The 21,266-nt window shown below is 38.6% G+C and overlaps 1 protein-coding gene across 2 annotated transcripts; it reads left to right on the forward strand.

Moving 5' to 3' along the window:
- The first annotated feature begins 11,796 nt into the window (after positions 1-11,796).
- LOC111608551 lies at positions 11,797-15,036 on the forward strand. Of its 2 annotated transcripts, none has more exons than XM_023333379.1 (9): positions 11,797-11,983; positions 12,182-12,496; positions 12,577-12,810; positions 12,882-12,980; positions 13,162-13,377; positions 13,515-13,847; positions 14,164-14,518; positions 14,608-14,668; positions 14,834-15,036. In XM_023333379.1, the coding sequence occupies exons 1-9, from the start codon at positions 11,926-11,928 to the stop codon at positions 15,020-15,022; spliced, it is 1,860 nt and encodes a 619-aa protein (XP_023189147.1). In that variant the 5' UTR covers positions 11,797-11,925; the 3' UTR covers positions 15,023-15,036. The 2 variants fall into 2 exon arrangements, with proteins under 2 accessions (XP_023189147.1, XP_023189148.1); XM_023333380.1 differs by having other exon boundaries at positions 14,611-14,668.
- Positions 15,037-21,266: the final 6,230 nt, after the last annotated feature.

A 21,266-nucleotide genomic window follows, 5' to 3' on the forward strand; every position in this document is an offset into this window, starting at 1 on the left:
TCTAACTCATCAACTTAAAGTCAAAATTGTTCAACCATTATAGACTACACATTGCAAACAACTGTTTTATTACCCCATTTTGTCCTTTATGAGGAGTTCTTTTTTTGTGCAGGAGTCTGAGGATGTTTTTTTCTTCTTCTTATTAAACATAATATACATCAACCTGTCAATGGGATTAGGAATGGAAATTCGCCAACTGCCTATAATCTCATGTATCTGCAAGCAAATGCTGATTGATATGTAATGTACGATTTGAAAAGTACAACTTGAAAGAATCAACAAAAATGAAATATTAACACCGGTTGTCAAACAACAAAAGGTTGAACTGATCCGACTTACCTAAAATTACTGTATTGCTGGGTTTCATTGTAGCGGTGAAACGTCCCACTTCCCATGATTCTGTGTAAAGAAATCCTTTTGAGATCTCACTCCCAGAAGAACGGAAATTTAGTTGGTTTGCAAAAACGAATCCTGTGCTATCCTTTGACTCACATGAAAGAAAAGATCGCCAGTTTAAGCGATCAATATAAGTTTGACTTCTTTTGAACCGGCTGCAGGTGCAGTCAGCTCTATCAAATCCCTCCTATGGAAAATATTTGCCAGCAGGATTTCCCCCAAATTACAGCCTCTATTTGGTGGCAAAACAGGAGAAAGAAGAAAATAGACAAAGGAAATACTGGGTACTGTTTACTGCTGCTAAAAAAATAATGTGGTGGTGGTGGGGGGGGATATTTAGATATCTATGATAGGCTTTGTTCTCATCTGCTTATTGCAAAACAATGCGACAGTGTACAGAGCTTGGCATTCTCCAAGTGCCTGTAAGTCTCACTAATCTTTCGGTTTGGATTGATGAAAATCCTCTGGAAAACCTCGAAGTAAACTATTAAACGGTGATCCGCTCGTAAGCCCTCGTGGCCCGGAAAACCTTCTGTGACACTCAGGCCGCAGGATCAAAGCAGATTTCACTGCGATCCTTCCTGTAAACGACGTGACCTCTGAGCTGTGAAGATTAGACGCAGGAAACGATTTGCGGCGGGACAGATCCACGCTCGTATCGTGCAGCCGGCTCTGCCTCTGGGTTTTGCTCGCGTCGGTCTGTTGAAAATGCAGCGTACGTTTAGGAATGTTTCAAAGTGGGGAAGCAAATTTCCCATTTAACACATTAGCAATATGTTAGAGGAGAGAGTTTTTTAAGAACCTCACTGAATGTGTGTTTTTTGTTGTTGTATGATTTATTGTTCATGGAAGATTGGCCGGAACCAAAAACGATTGTCTTAATAGACTACCTTCATCTGTGCCCTGATGTTTCCTAAGTTCTCAGCTTGGTATTGACAGACAGATTTGATCTATGAGTAAAATTGACAATCGTCAGTTTGTGACTATTTAATAACATTTTTTCGAGCTAAAACCATGTTTAGAATTCCTCTCTTGTTCCCTGAAGGGGTATAATGTGTTTTCCAGGAACATAGTGCAATTTTATAGCCTAATCAAGTAACTATGTTACCATTTGTTATCAAAATGCTGCATATATCAAATATGACTTGAAAGAAATCTTACTTCCTGATTTAACACCTTGAAATTGGGCCTGTGCTGCTCTAAAAAGTCTTGCTCTACTGAAACTCCGCCTTCAGGAAGTCATCACAACATCTCTCCTCCATTAACCCTTTTACGACGTTTTAATCAACGTTGAACTGAGAAGAAGTTCGTATAATGGAACTGTAGATGCGCAGCTCCACCAGGTGTTTACTAATTTCTGCTGGCTAGTCTGAAGGTGCTGAGCAGGGGAGGAGCTGCTCTGTGAGGCAGAAGCTCGGAAACTGCAGCTCCGAGGAGGAGCTTCGTCCTCGTAGGCGGGGCTAGGTCCACCCAGGCGTTTTGATCAGCTGAATGGTTTCCACTGGGAGATTAAAGGATTTCTCAAACATTGCATGACTCTCTTAAAGAGGCAGAGGCCCAATTTCAAGGTGTTAAATCACAAAGTTAAATTTCTTTTCAAGTCATATTTGAAGTTTACAGCATCTCTGCAACAATTGAAGGCAGCATAGTTACTTGACTGTGCTATAAAATGATACCACGTGGCTGTAAAACACATAACCCTGCCTCTTCTAAGTGCTCACACCTGTGGCGTGTTTTAAAGTAATCGCCTACAGCCGAGAACATTATGTTAGCCTAATCTTTGTTTGTCAGGTGCCATGACCAAGATTAGTTCCATTTGCTAGATGACATGAACGTGCGAGAATTTTTTCAAATGGAAAGTCTTCTTGCCGGCTGAACGGTGGTGCAGTTGGTAGCGAGAAGGTCCTCGGTGTGAAATCCTGACCTTCTGTATGTCCAGGTTTTCGCCCACAGTTGAAAAGCATGACTGTTAGGTATTCGTGCCTGGTTGGTTGTCTCCTGCGTCTCTAGGTTGCCCTGTGATGGACCTTTTAGTGGCAACCCTTTTGGGGTTTGTTCAACGTCTTAGCAACTGCAGGAAATAAGTGCCAAACCCTGTAACCATGGCAGGACAAGCAGTTACAGACAATGGATGGATTTTTTTTTTTGCATTTCCTTTAGCGTGTGTAAGAACTTCTTTTTTAAATTAAAGGACTTTGGTAAAACATTGTGGGTATTCTTCCTCTGCCCACAGTAGTTTGCTCCTGGCAGAACCGAAGCCTCTGAGTCAAGTTTTTTAGGCTGCCTTGCTCATAGGCCCATCTCCAGCTCTGCCCACAAAACATTGACATTGTTCTCATTAAGAAGAGAAAGCAATTGGTACCGAAAAGTTCAAGAATCCGGTCTGGTTGGGATGGTGAAAAGTTGTACTAGTTATTTATGTTTTAAATTCGACAATAGCAAAAAGAGAAGTAAAAGAAGGGCATCAAGGAGTTTTTATACTCGTCTGCTAAATATTTAGTAGTGCAAGAGAGGCTTTCTTTGCAGATGTCATAAACAAAAACATTAACAATGCTCGAGCTTTATTTGCAACAGTTGACAGAATCACAAACCCTCCTACGACGTTACCGCCTGAATTCCAATGTATTGCCGCCTGCAACCATTTCTCCAGCTCCTTTTCAGAGAAAATTCAAAAAATCAGAGGATTAATCTGCACATCCACTATAAAGTCAGTACCAATGCTGTGCCCAAACAAAACAAATACAGGAAAAATGACCCAATTTCAACTACTTAATTATAAAACCCTACAGGAAATGATAAGTCAACTAAGCTCCAGTTCCTGCTGTCTGGATATTTTACCCACACATTTCTTTAAGAAAGTCCTGCCTGTTATTGCTGCTGATCTGATCTAGATAGTAAACTCATGGCTCTCATCAGGCGTTTTCCCCCAGGCTCTGAAAACAGCAGTAATCAAACCACTTATAAAAAAGAACAATCTGGACAAATCACTACTGCAGAATTACAGGCCGACCTCTGACCTCCCATTCATCAGCAAAGTTATTGAAAAAACTGTGTGTAAACAATTAAATAGTTTCCTAACGATAACCAACCGCTTTGACTCCTTCCAGTCTGGTTTTCGTGCTCACCACAGCACAGAGACCGCCCTCGTAAAAGTGTTCAATGACATCCATATAAATACGACTGTGGCAGAACCACAGTGCTGGTTCTGTTGGACCTCAGTGCAGCTTTGGACACTGTTGACCATGACATATTACTGAATCGACTGGAGAGTTGGGTCGGACTCTCCGGTCCAGTGCTTAACTGGTTTGAATCCTACATAAAGAACAGGGATTTCTTTGTTTCAATTGGAAACTTTTCATCAAAGAGGTCAAAGGTCACATGTGGGGTACCCCCAGGTTCAATCCTAGGACCCCTCTTATTCAATATTTATATGCTCCCACTAGCTCAGGTTATGACATGAAATAAGATCAGCTACCATAACTATGCAGATGACACACAGCTCTACATTACGATGTCACCAGGTGACTCAGAGCCCATCCAATCACTGAACAGATGCTTAGAACAGATAAATGTGTGGATGTGCCAAAACTTTCTCCAGCTGAACAGAAACAAAACTGAAGTTATTATTTTTGGACCTAAAGAGGAACGATCTAGAGTTATAGATCTAGAGTCAATGCACAGCTTCAGTTATAACTGAAAACCAGCGATCAGCCCGAAACCTGGGAGTAGTGATGGACTCTGACCTGAACCTCCAGAGCCACATAAAGACAGTTACAAAGTCGGCCTTCTATCACCTGAAGAACATTTCCAGGATTAAAGGACTAATGTCTCAGCCAGATCTAGAAAAACTCATCCATGCGTTCATCTTCAGTCGTATTGATTATTGCAACAACGTCTTCACAGGTCTGTCCAACAAATCAATCAAACAGCTTCAGCTGATCCAGAATGCTGCTGCTCACGTTCTCACTAAAACCAGGAAGATAGAGCACATAACACCAGTTTTAAAGTCCCTACACTGGCTCCCTGTAGCTCAAAGAATAGACTTTAAAATACTGTTGTTAGTTTATAAATTACTGAACGGCTTAGCACCACAATACATTCAAGATCTGCTTTTATTGTATCAACCTTCCAGACCTCTCAGGTCTTCCGGTTCTGGCTCTGCTCTGCATCCCCAGAACCAGAACCAAACGAGGAGAAGCAGCTTTCAGCATCTATGCGCCACAAGTTTGGAACAAACTTCCAGAAAACTGTAAAACAGCTGAAACACTGACTTCTTTTAAATCTCGACTGAAAACCCACCTGTTTAGGATTGTATTTGAAATGTAATCAATTACAAATTTACTGATGGAACTTGACTTAATGTCGTGTTTTGATTGTTGATTCTATGTTGCATTGTGTTTCTGTGTTTGTAATGATGTAAAGCACTTTGAAATGCCTTGCTGCTGAAATGTGCTATACAAATAAAATTTGATTGATTGATCGATTGATTGAGTAGTGGCTTGAAAAAAAACCCCAGTGAATGCTCAACTTGAGTAAATATACTGTTTAGTTTTTATTTGCCTGGTTTCGGATCCAGAGAACGCCAACACCTTCTTCCTCTTTCCTTTTCCTCCCATTCTGCCACCTTCGCCTTCATTGCAAGCCAATTGATTATTTCAATAACCGCAGTCAACACAGCTGCGTCTGAGTCACAAAGAGGCAACAAGAAGAAAGAAAAACAAACAAAAACCAAAAAACCAAGAGAGGCTTTTGTTTTACGGGCAGATGATCCGTATGGCAGCCATGTCAGCGGAGTGTTAGATCAAGGCATCGCTGTGGAACATTCGAGTGCAGCGCTCGTCTGTCTTCGATTGTTCAGCGTTGCAGTTGGGAGACTTTGATTTCCTCTTCGGAAATAATTGGGAGGCAGTGAGGGAGTTAATTGTGTTTTTCCGATGATGAATCATCAGGAAGTTTTAGTGGACCCCTCTTGACCACACACTCATGAAAGCAAACTGAAAGCACATGCACAAGCCGCAAACGCCCTCAAACAAGCAAATCTGCACATATTTTACTAAATGATCTATCGCTCTGTTACACACACCCTCATGTGGAGAAAGATTAAAAAAAAAAAAAAAACATGAAATCAAACAGATAAGCAAAGGATCCCACAACATCCAACTCCTCCACAATATCGTCCATCTGTTCTTTCCTGTCTCATCCACTCGTTTTTTTTTTCTGATTCAAAAGTTTAGAAGCCCAACTGGTAGAGCTCTCACGGCAGGTGTCGCCACGCTGGGAACTGTCCTCTTTTTCCAAAAAGAAGGATTTCTCCCACGTTGTGGCCAGTTTGGGAGCAAAGGATCTGCAGGGCTGCTGATCTGCTAACTTTGGCTCAGAAACAATGCAGCGCTGTCTGAAGAGGGGCAACAGACGGAAGTAGCAGAGGTAGTGTTTTGCCCCCTCTGTGTGACCCGCACGGTGAGGTGACATCATGGCGTCACCCTGGAGGCCACGGTAGCTTCCAGAAGGAGGAGGAAGTGACATTGAGAATCACAATCACTTTATGTGATTGGAAGGAGCAGCAGGGAAGGCAAAGTTGAAGAAAATAAAGTTAGACTAACACAAACATTTTGAGTTTAGTTAAATGAGTCCTTGTTGTATCTGTTCATGGAGTTGGATTGTTCTTAATTTAGCATATGTGGAAAAGAATGTTGTAATTTGAATAGCTTTAATAATCCATTTTTTTAGCAAATTTGTCAGTAAAATTTCTGCTATGGTTTAGTAATGTGTTATTTAGTAATAAAACTTTAAAACAAACAAAAAAAATCCACGTACCTCCTATTCTCTATAAAATGTATCAATCATAGCAATGTTTCACAGGAGCGTTGTGATTTGCTTTATCAAGAAACGCTGACCTCTGATTGGCTTGTCAGTTTAAGTCCCGCCCCCCAAAATCGGCACTTCCGAGAAGAAGCCCTAGTGGAGAGACGGACATGAGCCGATGCGCGGCAATAACGGAGAAATTGTGAATTTTTAGTGATTTAGAATGGCTATAATTTATTTGTGACCTCTGAAGTACATTGTGTGATGCAACTGCCATGATTTTGACAACAGAACCGTCAAGAATATAACTTCTGGCGAAGTCTTGGTGAGTTTGAGCAGTTGTCTAAAATGGCTAGCTGCTTAACGCCATTAGCAGTTCTGTTTCTGTGTGAACCTCAGCCAGCTAAAAGCTAAGGCTCTTTTCTCAATGTTTTTTGTTCGTTTGTTTTTCAAATATTTAATAGATTTTAATTTATTTTGAATGTGATATTTGTAGTAGTGTATCTTCAGCTTTGTTTCCATATAGTACAACGATGTTTCTCTTAGGGAGCAGTGAAAAATGTTGAATGTTGTTTCTGTTTGTCACCTGAAAAGTGAAACCATGAATCACATGACATAAAAGCATATTATTTTATTCAGTAATATAGATACTGTACCAGATGTACTGGTATATCTTTATCTTATCAATTTTAAAATTGCTGTTTTATTTTATGTAGAGAAACAAATGCTTAAAGGAAGCTACTGTACAGTGAGAGAAATGCTGAGAATGTCAATGCTGTTACTTTTGTGGTATAAGGCTATGTTGCAGTGATTCTGATATTCTTATGGCCGTAAAAAGTTCGAATTTGTAGTGTTAGTAATAGTTCTGTTTTATACAGGGAGATTTGGAAACCTCCCTGGCAAGGGAGACGGCGAGCCAGCTCAGACCCTTGAGGGTGTGAGTGGATTTGCCCATTCATCTCGAGGAATAACCAGACTGCTCCTCCATCGAGGAATTCAACTCTGTGGTAGGACTGGCGAAGCCACACATTCTCTACCTGACTTGTACGCCCGCGCTCTTACAATGACATGGCTGTTTTTTGTTTGTTTTTTTACTTGCAAAACAAGTAACAAAAGAACATTCAAGTTTAAACTAAAAGAGACTCTCTTAAATCAATTGAGCTGGTTAAGGAACTCTGAACTATTTTTTAGTTGTTTTTTTTGTACAAACTTTATATTTGATTTGTATCTTATTCTGAGTTGAACAATTTGAGAGTTTGTTCGTTTTATTACAGTGATGAAAACTTTTAAATTGTTCAGTTCTGTTCATTGGATAATAACTCTACATATTTGTTAGACAGAAGAACAATCAATACTTTCAAATAATTCAATATATTTTCAGTTAGTAGGACCGTGTGGCTTCTTGTCTTTTCTATGTCATTTTCATTTATTTATTATCGAGCCCTCTGAACATAGTGACTGGCCCACAAAGAAAGGTGTAATACAAAATATTGTAGCAGCAATTACACGTAATTCATAAATGAAAGTAAAATAGTAGATTGAGGAAAAGTGAGTTGTAATTCCTTCAACAGTTTAGGACCTGTAGCAACATCCACTAGAGCAAATTGCTACATAACGATTAAACAGTAAGGTGAAAATACAGCTCTTTTCTGTGAACAGGAATGCTTCTGGAAAGAATATGAAATTTAATTGGACCACTGGACTATGTGCATAGCGGCACTGTACAGTTTAAATGTACAGTTGCATTGTGGGATATTTACCGCAGGAGGCGACTGTTTGTAGGCTAGAAAGCGAGACAACAGACATCAGAGAAATGACTTTCATAAGGTAAGTAACTTTCTAATCAAACATTTTTATTACAGTTTTGTATCTGTTAATTGACAAAAATGTATTTCATATGGTTATATTGAGCTACTCTCGCGCTTCTGTCATCTTGTTTGCTAAAGCTAACTTTAGTTATTTCTAAGCTAGCACTTTGTGCAACACAACTACTTTATAGTTTGTTTTTCACCCAGAGTGTGTCAATTGTTATATTGTTAGCTAACACTAATATTCATTGTGCAGGTGTGGTGAATACTTGCATATTTTTTGTTACTTTCCCAACTCTGCCATGATGTGATCCAGGCGACATTAGAGGGACGTTTAAATGAGCCGATGAATGAAGTAAATCTAACTATATGCTTTATCCAAAACAAAAAGTCTACCTTGTGACCCAATACAGGGAAACACAAGAAAGGAGTCAAACTGCCTGCAACTACGACCAATTGTTTGATTCAAAATCCTTAAGTTGAATCGGTGAATGCAATTTAAAAAGAGACATAAGCGAGATCTTTAGCGACAAAATTGTGATTCCTCAAGAGCAGTTCTGTGCATCAAGTCATCCATGACAGGACCTGACTTTTTTGAGAACTTTGAACTGAGAAATTTGATGGCAATAGTGAAGAGAGCAAAGCTCAGCGTTTTTCAGACTTATATAATCTAAATTACCCTTAGGTAGATTTGTATGTATGTGTGTGTGCAATTTTTGTTTGTCCTGTATTGCCTTGTGATGGACTTGCGACTTGTCCAGGGTGTACCTTGCCTCTTGCCAAATGCCCACTAGATATGGGAACCCCCGCGACCCTGCATAGATGAAAGCAAAGCATGTATGGATGTTCATCAGACCAGAAGCATAATCTCCTTGAAGATAGTAAAAAATAACTGAATGTAACAAGCAGCCAGCAACACAGATACAAAGCTGGATAAATACAATCTGTCAGGCAGAAGAAATATTGCACAGGTTCTTTCAAGTGTTAACAACGTCTTTGATACACACCTCCCTCTAATGGTTTTTATTTAAAAGGACAGAGTGATCACTGTTATTTCACGTTATTAAGAATACACTAAACCAATGCCAATCTTCTGTTGTTTGGCTCAGAACAGATCTGAAGCATGCCTGTGTCAGTTTATGAGTCAAATCTACAAGTCTTGTTATTACCTGTTAGCCAGCATGTGATGGCAGAAAGTCAGAAATTCTCTCCTGTGTTGAGACTTGTGACCTGGCTTTGCTCCCCTTTTCATCAGACTTCATTATCATCCACAATATAACTGTAATGAAGGCTTTAAAAGTTCAACACAAGCGCTGAACAAGATGCAGCTTGAAGGGCTGAATGTACGTGGGATTGACGTCAAGCTGCAGCAGCTATAAAAACTGATGTTGCTTCAGCTTTGTTTAGGGATGTTAGGAGGGACTACCATATGGCTTGTTTATTTTAAGCTGTCAGTTAAACATCAGCTAAACTGCAAACAGATATCTTCAGCTCTGCCAACAAGATTTCTATCAGGCTGAAATCAGAGTTTTTTGAAGCCCACTACAAAACACTCATTTGTGCCCTATAGCCACTTTGTAGATCATTAGCATGCTAGGCTCATTATCCATTTTGAAGATCCATAAGTGCTCAATTTTTAACTTGTTTTTTTTCTTTCGGTCATGTCTTTCCTCATGATGACATCAGTTGTGTGAACTACACCAAGACCTCCTGCAGTAAAACATCTCCACAACATTATGCTGTCACCGCTGGTAAAAGTACTCTATCAGCTTTAGCCACTTCTTCAATAGATCTTGTGTTTGTGTTTTGTGGTTGATCCGCACAATTTGCACCAAGCATGGGAATCTCACGGATGCTGTATATTCATCAAAGTAATTGTTTGAACAGATAAACATGTCAAGTTGGAGATTCAGTGAAGCATCCACCAGGTTTAAGGGAGATGTGCCTCCTGTCAGAACCTTGCAAAGCCATGACATCCTCATCCGGGCTTTCCCAAATTTCTTAAAAGCATGGTAATTTTAGTTCATGTAAAATTCCAAATTTGAAGAAAGTAATACAATTTTACAAAGTTCTAACTATTTTGACATATAGACAAATAAATGTTTTGCTATATTTGATTTACTTAATGCCAGATCAATCAATTTTATTGCCTGTTTAAACACTATGACTTGTCCTGTACTACATCCCTGTGTAGTCATGGTTTGAGTGAATGAGAAGTTGGAATAGCTTTGTAATAGAACATTGTTTAATGCTAATATATTAAGGTATTAATTAATGGCACTGACCATTTGTTTACATTAAACGACAGCAATTTACTTATTTCACAACTTATAGTTTATAATAAATACCACCACTATGATTCACTGTTTTAAACTGTTATTAATTTGTTGTGACATTTACTTATCTGTTAACTTCTTACCTATTCATATTGGTCAGGTGAAATGCAATGACATTATGAATAGTTTCTATTGATGAAATAAAGCAGACACGTTACCAATCAGTTGTCATACTTGAGTCAATCAGAGACCAAAATACAAACAGATGAAACCAAGACAGGAAGAAGTTGAATGTAACAGCTGACGTTATGGATGAAATGCAAAAGGTTTTGATTAAAAGTAAGTTATGCTGCCCTCTGGAGGTCAAACTGTGTTTAGCCAGTCCTTCCTACTAGTACTGGCTAAAGACATTTAACCAGTCCTACCCTACAAACAGGTGTAGCCAATGAGTAAATGGATGGATTAATAAATGCATGTCTTGTATTGACAGCTGATCTTTATCCAACTTATCTAATCTCTACTGTCAGAGAATTCTACTGTCCATCTTCCATTTTCTCCATCTTCTGGATGTTCATCAAAGTTACTTTTGCTTTCACTAAACTTGTTTTATGCCCTTCTTTGGAAAACATGTTGTTGCTTGTTTCAAGCATGAGTGCAAGAAAAAAGATAACTTGTAATTTATAGTCTTCTGTGGTCAATTACAATGATTTGCATTGCTTTCTTCATGTTTACTCCTCAGTAACTCCATGTAATTTGTGAATTATTAAAGTAAAAACTTTTTCAGCATGTCAACTTCAAATTGAAAATTTTAGGTGTTTTGCAACAGGTTTACATCACTCAAAGTTTTAAGCATTTGTATTATTTCTACTGAATGTCACAATAAAAGCCTCACAACAAACACTCTCCTGTTGGAATTGAACCATCTTTGTTTAGATCTTCTGTATGTGTTGAGCCAGCTGATCAGTTTCTTTATGTCTTCGCTCCTGTTGATCAATTGAAACACTAAGTGCTTTGCTTCCCGTTTTTATTGACGCTCATGATCTTCACTCATCATGTCATTCACTTGCTGTGCTGCCTCATAATCATGTGTTTCACCTGATCTTCCACTCATGAAAGCTCTTGATCTTTCACTGTTTACTGTGAATCCCTGGTAATATAAGTCACATAACCTGCATCATGTCTGCTTTTCTATTTCCTCTGCTTCTTCTCCAAAAAAATGTTTGGTGTCAATTTCCTGTTTCTGCGATTCTCTAGCAACTGTCTGTTAGTTTTTCTGATTATGTTAAGATGTAGCCTTGTGTCTTTATGTTCTATTTAAAACAGGAGAAAGTAAAAAAAAAACGTGAATTTTTAACAATGTATACATTTTACAGCACATTATCCTAAATCAGTAGCAGAAGTAGTGATGCAGTGTCTCAGGATTTTCACTAGAGGTCTCCTCTTTCTGAAAGGAAAATGATAAAGTAGGAAGTGACTTTCAAGTTTATCAGACAGATTCACATGAAGCAGCTTTCACTAGACTGCTGTTGAGCTGAACTGTTCTTCCTTCGACTATTTTAATAACCTTTCAATAAACTGCAGCAGGAATAAGGCATATAAATCAATTCTAGCATTATTTTTAATAGCAGTATTCAACAACAATGATGTTTTTATCAGCAGCTGGATGTGTGTGGATGGTTTATATTCTCTGCATCTCAGGTACGTTGAACTGCTTTAGCTGTTTCAATTGAATTTTGTAAGTTTGTTTGATAAAACATAGTTTTGACTTGATGAACCTTTAAGCAGTATTTAGAAATATGGTCACAATCCATAACAGTGTGACGAATGTGTAACTTTATAGACAATTACACCAAAAACAGAAAAATCAAATTTTAGTTGATCTAATCTTTGTTTCAGGTGTTGAAGGAAAACCAAACAGCATCTTTGCTTTGAAAGGATCATCAGTGAATCTGAGCTGCTCAGCTCCACATTCAGCTGCAAACATCAAATGGTACATTGTGAGGAAGAGTAATGCAGAATATGTTTATCATGATGTGTCTGCATATAGGCATCATGAAGAGTTCCGTTTATCAGAGGATAATTTCACTCTGACAATCAGAGATCTAACAGAGGACAATACAAAAAGTTACTGCTGTAGTGAAACTATTCCTAAAGAGAAACCAGATGAAACCGACAGCTGTCAGCAGAACAGCATTCAGCTCCAGGTTATAGGTATGTTTTTTGTTAAATACGTTTCAGTTATTAAACAATATTATTAAAGTGATGCTTGTTTTTTATTAACAATATCTCAGACCTCCAGGTAAAGGTGTTTCCTGCCTCAGAGGGACAGAAAGTGAGTCTGATGTGCTCAAGCAGCTGTTCTCTTACTGAAAGCCCTGCAGCCTTCATCTGGTACCAGAACGGAGCGTTCCTCTATGAGGACTGGTCCCCCTGGTACCAAGAGCTGGTCAGCAGTGATCGGGCAGTCAGATACTCCTGTGCTATCAAAGGCTACGAGGATCTCAGAGCTCCTGACGTCTCAGTGGGTCAGTGACCGTGATTGGCTTATTTTCCGTCTCTTCTGGTGAGACACTTCCTGATCTCTGGTTCTGTTCAGATTCTGTCTCAGGGAGCTGCTTCAGTGTGACCTACGCTGAAGGCACAATGTGTTCCTACAAATCACAGAAACAGTCCTGCTCCATCACATTTCCTACAGGTGATGGCACAATCACCTGCTGGTTTTACATCGGCTTTAATTTTTCTACAGCAACTATAGAAATATTCATACTTTATCAACCTGTTCACACTATCTACTTATAATATTCTTTATAATTCAATAATTTGTCTCATCAACATAAAAAGTAAATATCCAAAACATGTTCATTATGTCCCAACAGAAGTTCGTGTTGAAAGGACAAAATTTGACAAAGACCATATCAAGATGACGTGTAACTCCAGCTGTTCTCTGACTGACAACAAAACTTCATTTCAGTTGTATAAAAACACAGAAACTGGTGAACAGAAAGTTCAAAACTCTCTAGTTCCCATCTCATCAACAGATAGCTTCTTCTGCACTGTGAAGGATCGTTATGATCTGCTTTCTAATGAAGTTTGTGAGTATGAACTATTCTGTAGTATTAATATACTGATTAAAAGAGAGAGAATTGTATTATTTTTCAACATTTCATTCAGAAACATTTTATATTGTAATTTGAATAATTATTTTAATTTATCATTCTCTCATATTCAGGTGTTGATGGTAGCAACTGCTGGACTGTGAGTTATGACAGCAGGAGAATCTGTGGCCTGAAAGGTTCATCAATGAACATCTCCAGCAAATACTCACATCCTGAGCAAAAACAGCCACTGACTAAACGCTGGTATAAAATGAAGATAAATACAAAGCTGGAGGAAGAGGTGCTGGAGAATAATACTGATGTGAATTATCAGGATGACACGAGGAACCAACACATCCTCAGATTAAACAACCTGGATGAGAAAAACTCAGGAGAATACGAGTTCAGAATGAAAACAGACAGCAGAAAATCATCTCATTTTTCTGGAGTTACTCTGATTGTAACAGGTAAATATGATGAGTTTTTATATGTAATGGTTTCCCATCTAAATGTGTTACTCTTGTATTCTATTCTGAAAATGTTCATGTTACAAAATTTAACGTCTGAGTCTGGAATTTTTATGTCTGGGTAAACATAACGTTTGTACATTTAATTAACATTTCATATTTTAAATATTACAATAAGACACCCATACTGTAACTGGAGGTAATTTCTAATAAAATGACTAAACTACAATTTAGTTACATCTCCTGAGCCTATTCTCATAGAACCACTGACTAAATGTTACTCTTCTGTTCACTGATTAGTCCAACTGTCTTCCAGGTCTCCTAGTGGACGTGCGACCTGCTGCAGAGGTCACTGAGGGTCAGAGAGTCACATTGACCTGCAGCACCAGCTGTCCTCTCAGTGAAAACACAAACTACATTTGGTACTTGAACAGTCGGCCTCTGAGTCTGACTAAAATACCAAACAACCGTCTGATTATAGATGCAGTTAGCAGACAGGATGAAGGAAACTACTCCTGTTCTGTTGAAACGATCAACTCACCTGGAAAGACTCTGACTGTACAACAGTCAACAACAACCTTTTTAGCAACAACAGTAACCTGGATACTAGCAGCTGCAGGACTCTCTGTGTTTCTTTTGGGCCTGGTACCTTTGACTGTTTTCTTGTATAGGTGATTATCACAGCCGTTACTAATTATTAACATGTTATACTCACTCTAAGCTCCATCTTCACTGTTTATGTTTTATCAATTTCACCAAGCAGGAAATTCAAGCCCTCTCATCAGTCTTCTAAAAGTGAACCTGTCAACAATATGGATGAGGTAAACCTGTTTTTTTCTGCTTCTTTCCTTATCCACATATCACCCTGTTGACATAAAAATGTTAATTTTCACTTGGAAGTGTTACCAAACTCTATACCTTTATGTCATTTTAAGAATGATTATTTGCTCACTTGAATTAAAAATGTAATATTTATTTTTCATTAGATACATACTGGTGATATGTATGAAGAGTTTGCAGCTCAACCAGCAGAACATGAGCTTCATTACAGCCAGATAGCTTTGGAGAAAATGAACCCCATTTACTCCAGCGTCCAGAAGCATCCAGAGCAAGAGCATGTCGCCTATTCTGTGGTCAGAACTAGAACAAGCACAAGTTCAGATTCAAGCAGATAGATTCAACAGCTGTGAGTCTAACATGTGTTGTGTTGTTTTTATACTTTCAAGACAAAGTTTAATAGTGGTTAAAAGGACAGTTTTATTAATAAACAAACAAAAACTATGTTGCTAATGCCTGCAACCTGATGTTAACTTCAGGCATTACTATAAAGGTTCGTTTCTGTAGTCAATCAACCAATCAATCAAATTATACCTCACATTTCAGCAACAAGGCATTTCAAAGTGCTTTACATCATAACAACACAAAGTCATGCAACATAGAGTCAACAATCAAAACATTACATTAAGTCAAATGCCATTGTTACATTCTTAATCCATTATACTTCAAAGGCAACTCTAACCAGCTGGGTTTTTAAGTTGAGATTTAAGACTTCTTGTGTGCAAATTGCTATTTATGTGCAAATATATGCTTAAAGTGCAGTGCTAAATAAAGTGCTTGTTAATAAAGTGCAAAAAGTGCTTTTAAGAGTGCTATACAGTGATTTAAGTAAAAAATAAATGAATAGAATAATGAAGATCTCTTCATTACACGTTCATTTTTTAAAAATAAACAAGGTGCAGAATTCTAGAACACTGTCAAAGGTTACCATAGCCTGGACAATCCTATGATGTCACAAGACATGTTGTGATGCCACCACAGAACTTCACTTGAAGTTCAGTGATTAGTTCTTGTGCTTGTCAGAAAGCACAAGGTCCAGTGACGACTGCTTCTACAGAAAACCCTGTTTGGATAATTTTTGAGACAGTTTTTGAGAAAAATGGAGACTCAGACGAAGGAATTCTTTGAAGAGGAGATTCAATGCCAGGAAGATGGACGGAAAAACAAGCATAGTCAGGATGCCTGGATTCAAGGCAAAGATACCCAAAGCGGTGATTCCTGTGAGGAGGAAATTAACAGGCTAAAGACGCTCTTGAATTCAGAAAGAGCCAGATTCAACGAGGAACGCCAAAGAGCAAACAACTTGGCTAAAGAACTGCATGACGCGAAACTCAAACTAAAAAAATGCGAGTTTAGTGAAAACGACGTTGGCGTGTGCCGTGAAGCAAAACAAGGATCCAATGCCAGTGAGGACATCGTGTTTTCTGAGCTCCTCATGGAAAATAAAGCCCTCCAATATCAGCTACAATCTTCTCAAGAAAAAGAGGCACTTTTACAGCGAGAAATGCAGGAAAGTACGGCCTTATATCAGGAAGTCCTTGCTAAGCTAGAAACTGACATTTTTAATCTGTCAGAACAGGTGGCAACTTTACAGGAAGAGCTGGACGTAGAAAGAACAGCTAACTCTCGAACAAATATGAGCAAGAGGTTTTTTAAGATGATAAAAGATGGAACCACAGGACAGAGTACAGAACTGAAGACATGTCTCCAGAGCAAGCTGGACCAAGTCAAAGAGGAAAACCGGGAAATGACAAAGAAATTTGAAATGGATGTCTTAACTCATAAGAAACAGATATGTTCACTGGAGAGGGAGTTGCAAGACGACAGAGAATCTCATGCACAGATAGTGAAAATGAACCAAATGCTTTACTCAGAGCTGCAAGCTGAGAATGCAATTCTTTGCCAAAAAATCGCTGCAGTGCACGACGATTCCCTAGAGACACAGAGATGCATGCAGGAAGAGCTGGACCAAGCCAAAGAGGCAAACCGGGAAATGACAAAGAAATTTGAAATGGATGTTTTAACTCATAAGAAACAGATATGTTCACTGGAGAGGGAGCTGAAAGACGACAGAGAATCTCATGCAGAGATAGTGAAAATCAACCAAATGCTTTACTCAGGGCTGCAAGCTGAGAATGCAATTCTTTGTCAAAAAATCGCTGCAGTGCAAGACGATTCCCTAGAGACACAGAGATGCATACAGAAAGAGCTGGACAAAGTCAAAGAGGAAAACCGGGAAATGACAAAGAAATTTGAAATGGATGTTTTAACTCATAAGAAACGGATATGTTCACTGGAGAGGGAGCTGAAAGACGACAGAGAATCTCATGCTGAGATAGTGAAAATCAACCAAATGCTTTACTCAGAGTTGCAAGCTGAGAATGCAACTCTTAGTCAAAAAATGGCTTCAGTGCACGACGATTCCCTAGAGACACAGAGATGCATACAGAAAGAGCTGGACCAAGCCAAAGACGCAAGTCTAGAAATGGTCCAGAAGTTTGAAGTAGAAATTTTAGCCCTTAGAAAAGAAATAGAAACAATGGAGCAGGAGCACAGGGATGAAAGATATCGTCATGCAGAGGTCGAGATACGTAACGGAAAGAGGGCCAAATTCCTCCACGCGGAGAAGAACATGCTGCAGAAGGAGCTGGATGAAGTTAAACGCGACCTCTTTTTAAATGAAGTCAAATACAGGAAAGAGCTGGATGCGTCAACAGCTGAAATTGAACGCCAACTTTCACGCAATTATAAGCTCTCTGAGGAGCTAAAACGGAAGGATCAGGAGGTAATTGCCGAAGCACAAGCTCCCCTCCCGGTAAAGAAACCTTTACTGAAAAAGCTTCGACATGCTCTGGGTTTGAAAAAACCGGAAAAATGGAAGAGAAAGCAGCCTGCTGAAGAAAATGAGTAACCCTTGTTTATGCTAGGGGCCAAGATCATGAAGCTTCTCACCATAATGGATGGATGTATGGATGGATGAAGATTTGCAATCCACTTGCAAGGACCACCTCATAAAGATTGACGTTTAAAGATTTATTGAAGAAGGGATGAAAGGATGGGGGAATGAGGGGATCAAGGGAGGTGATGAAGTGAAGACTTAGTGTGGGGGTAACATGTTGACTTTCACAAGCACAGACCACACCGCAAAGATATAAGTTTAAAGATTTATTAAAGAAGGCATGATGCACAGTGGCGCAGTTGGTAGCACTGTTGCCTTGCAGGAAGAAGGTCCTGGGTTCAATTCCAGGCCTTTTTTCTGCATGGAGTTTGCATGTTCTCCCTGTGCAGGCGTGGGTTCTCTCCGGGTACTCCGGCTTCCTCCCACAGTCCAAAAACATGAAATGTGTTCAGGTTAATTGGTCTCTCTAAATTCTCCTGAGGTCTGCGTTTGTGTGTATATGATTGTTTGTCTCTGTGACAGACTGGCGACCTGTCCAGGGTGTACCCTGCCTCTCACCAGTTGACCACTGGAGATGGGCACCAGCACAGATTTCAATGGGATAAGGGTGTAAGAAAATGGATGGATGGGACAAAGGGATGAAATTAGATAAATACATAATATGTATTTATCTAATTATATTATAATTAGAGGTGTGGTCTGGACGTGGCCCTGCTTCCGAACTTAAGTTAACATATTAACTTAATTTCGCTAGCATGGACCGCGCCACGAAGATATAAGTTTGCATGTTCTCTCTGTGCACGCATGGGTTCTCTCCGGGTACTCCGGCTTCCTCCCACTGTCCAAAAGCATGACTGTTAGGTTAATACGTCTTTCTAAATTTTCACTAGGTGTGAGTGTATGGTTGTGTGTCCTGTCTGTTTCTGTGTTGCCCTGCGACAGACTGGCGACCTGTCCAGGGTGACCCCGCCTCTCGCCCGAAACATTCGCTGGAGATAGACACCAGCACCTCCCAACCCCACTAGGGACCAGGGTGTACAGAAAATAGATGGGTAGATAATAATAATAATAATAATTATTATTATTATTATTACTATTATATTATTATTATAATACTTTGATATGATTTAAAATTTTCTGAGAATAATAATAATAATTATTATAATAATTATTATTATTAATAATAATAACAATAATAATAATGTGATTTATTTGTTGTTTATAAAATATTTGGAAATTAAAATAAAATATCTGACACAATGTATTTCCCTTTGAATTTTGTGGAAAAAAAAATATTTCATCACAGGTACATTTCAATAAATTTAATTTGTTTCAGTATTTAAAAGCTATAAGGGGAAACTGCCATATAGACTCACTAAACATAAATAGAGATATTTCAAGAATTTATCTATGACACTTTAGAGGATTAAGTCTACAGCTAATGGAAACTCAAAGTACATGTTCTCATAAAACTGAGAACATGTACAATAAATTTATTTATTTATTTGGACATCAACTACATCTGTCATAGTTTTTGTGTCATGTCACTCCTAAAACAGAGACGGCATAAGCATCTTATCTAAGCACATAAGCAGAAATAATTGAAATATACCACTGACGATGAGAAATCTATATTGGATGTTTCCCTTTGTAAATTCTTTTATTAAAAAAATTAAAATGTACCTTTTCGTAATAATCTGTTGACCCAGCGCTCATGTGAATCTAAGTTTTATGTATTTAATGCTTTTTAATCAGGCTTTTATGAGAAGTGCTTTATTGTGTCATGGGAGGTAAATGATGCCTGGTTTTCAACTTATTTGCAATTAATGATCTCAAAGTGAGCCACATGTGGAGCCTGGAAATATTTTAGTGAGTAAACATTTTTATCCATTTAATTTTTCCTGATAGTCGGACGATTTTACATATTTCTGGAGTGATTTTTGGTTATGCATGGTTGAACAATTGATAGCACAGTTGCCTTTCAGCAAGAAGGTCCTGAGAAAATAATCAAGGTGACACTCAAGGTAGATTTTAAATCACTGAATAACATTTTAATATGATATAAATATGATATTTTACATAATACAGCCTCTTTAAAGGAACTCAGTGTTTCTGCTCTTCTGCTGTTTTCTGGACGTTTGTTCCAGATATGTGGTGCATAGATGCTGAAAGCTGCTTCTCCTCCTTTGGTTCTGGTTCTGGGGATGCAGAGCAGAGCCAGAACCCGAAGACCTGAGGGGGTCTGGAAGGTTGATGCAACAACAGCAGATCTTTAATGTATTGTGGTGCTAAGCCGTTCAGTGATTTATAAACTAACAACAGTATTTTAAAGTTTATTCTTTAAAATATTTAAAATAATCCAAGGTCGGAATAGGAACAAAGGAGGCAAAATGGCTTAAAATTGCCCTCACTACGGCTAAGCGAGTTATATTAAGACACTGGAAAGGTCAAAATATCCCTACCTATACAGAATGGTATGCAGCACTTTTAGAAACTGCCTCTTACGAACGACTCATACACAAAATAAACGGTCAGATTGAGGAGTATCAGAGTACGTGGGAACCATTCTTAAAACCAGAGAGATAAGGCTCAAACACTATTGGTCCAGAATAAAAGATGCAGTGTGTTTGAACTTTTTGTTTACTTTATTTTAATTTTATTTTAGTATATTTTCTTTTGCTTTAGCTCCTTTTGTTGGCTGGGGTGGGGGGAGTATGGGAGGGGTGAGGGTGGGGTGGGGGGTCAGGGGAGAAAATGTTAAAACTCAGATCCTTCTCTGTATAACTACTTAATGTTGTATACTTTATAGTACCGATATTGTCAACATCGGTTTCACTGTATGTTTACTTGTTGAAGGATTTAATAAACATTGAAAATTGAAAAAAAAAAAAAAATTTTAAATAATCCGAGCTACAGGGAGCCAGTGGAGGGACTTTAAAACTGGTGTTATGTGCTCTATCTTCCTGGTTTTAGTGAGAACGTGAGCAGCAGCGTTCTGGATCAGCTGCAGCTGTTTGATTGATTTGTTGGACAGACCTGTGAAGACGCTGTTGCAATAATCAATACGACTGAAGATGAACGCATGGATGAGTTTCTCTAGATCTGGCTGAGACATTAGTCCTTTAATCCTGGAAATGTTCTTCAGGTGATAGGAGGCCGACTTTGTAACTGTCTTTATGTGGCTCTGGAGGTTCAGGTCAGAGTCCATCACTACTCCCAGGTTTCAGGCCTGATCGCTGGTTTTCAGTTGTAATAACTGAAGCTGTGCATTGACTCTAGATCTATAACTCTAGATTGTTCCTCTTTAGGTCCAAAAATAATAACTTCAGTTTTGTTTATTTTCAGCTGGAGAAAGTTTTGGCACATCCACACATTTATCTGTTCTAAGCATTTATTCAGTGATTGGATGGTTCAGAGTCACCTGGTGACATCGTAATGTAGAGCTGTGTATCATCCGTGTAGTAATGGTAGCTGATCTTATTTCATGTTATAAGCTGAGCCGGTGGGAGCATGGCTCAGAATGCATCAACTTTGGGTTTTAAAGCATATTAGGACTCTGGGACACATATTTGTAAGAATTCAACTATTTACAGCAAGATTTTAATTTGAAGAGATTCTACCACTTTTACTTTGAAAGGCCAACAAAAATCAGGTCTTATTGCCAAGTTTAAATCTAGTAATTA

The sequence above is a fragment of the Xiphophorus maculatus genome, chromosome 5 (assembly GCF_002775205.1).
Source record: "Xiphophorus maculatus strain JP 163 A chromosome 5, X_maculatus-5.0-male, whole genome shotgun sequence".
In the NCBI taxonomy this organism is placed as follows: domain Eukaryota; kingdom Metazoa; phylum Chordata; class Actinopteri; order Cyprinodontiformes; family Poeciliidae; genus Xiphophorus; species Xiphophorus maculatus.

What these genes read in the sequence shown, in the direction of transcription:
- LOC111608551 (XM_023333379.1), top strand. Translation starts at nt 11,926, where the DNA reads ATGATGTTTTTATCAGCAGCTGGATGTGTGTGGATGGTTTATATTCTC. An exon ending in TTATATTCTCTGCATCTCAG is followed by an intron (nt 11,984 to 12,181) that starts GTACGTTGAACT and finishes TCTTTGTTTCAG; the next exon opens with GTGTTGAAGGAAAACCAAAC. An exon ending in TCTGCTTTCTAATGAAGTTT is followed by an intron (nt 13,378 to 13,514) that starts GTGAGTATGAAC and finishes TCTCATATTCAG; the next exon opens with GTGTTGATGGTAGCAACTGC.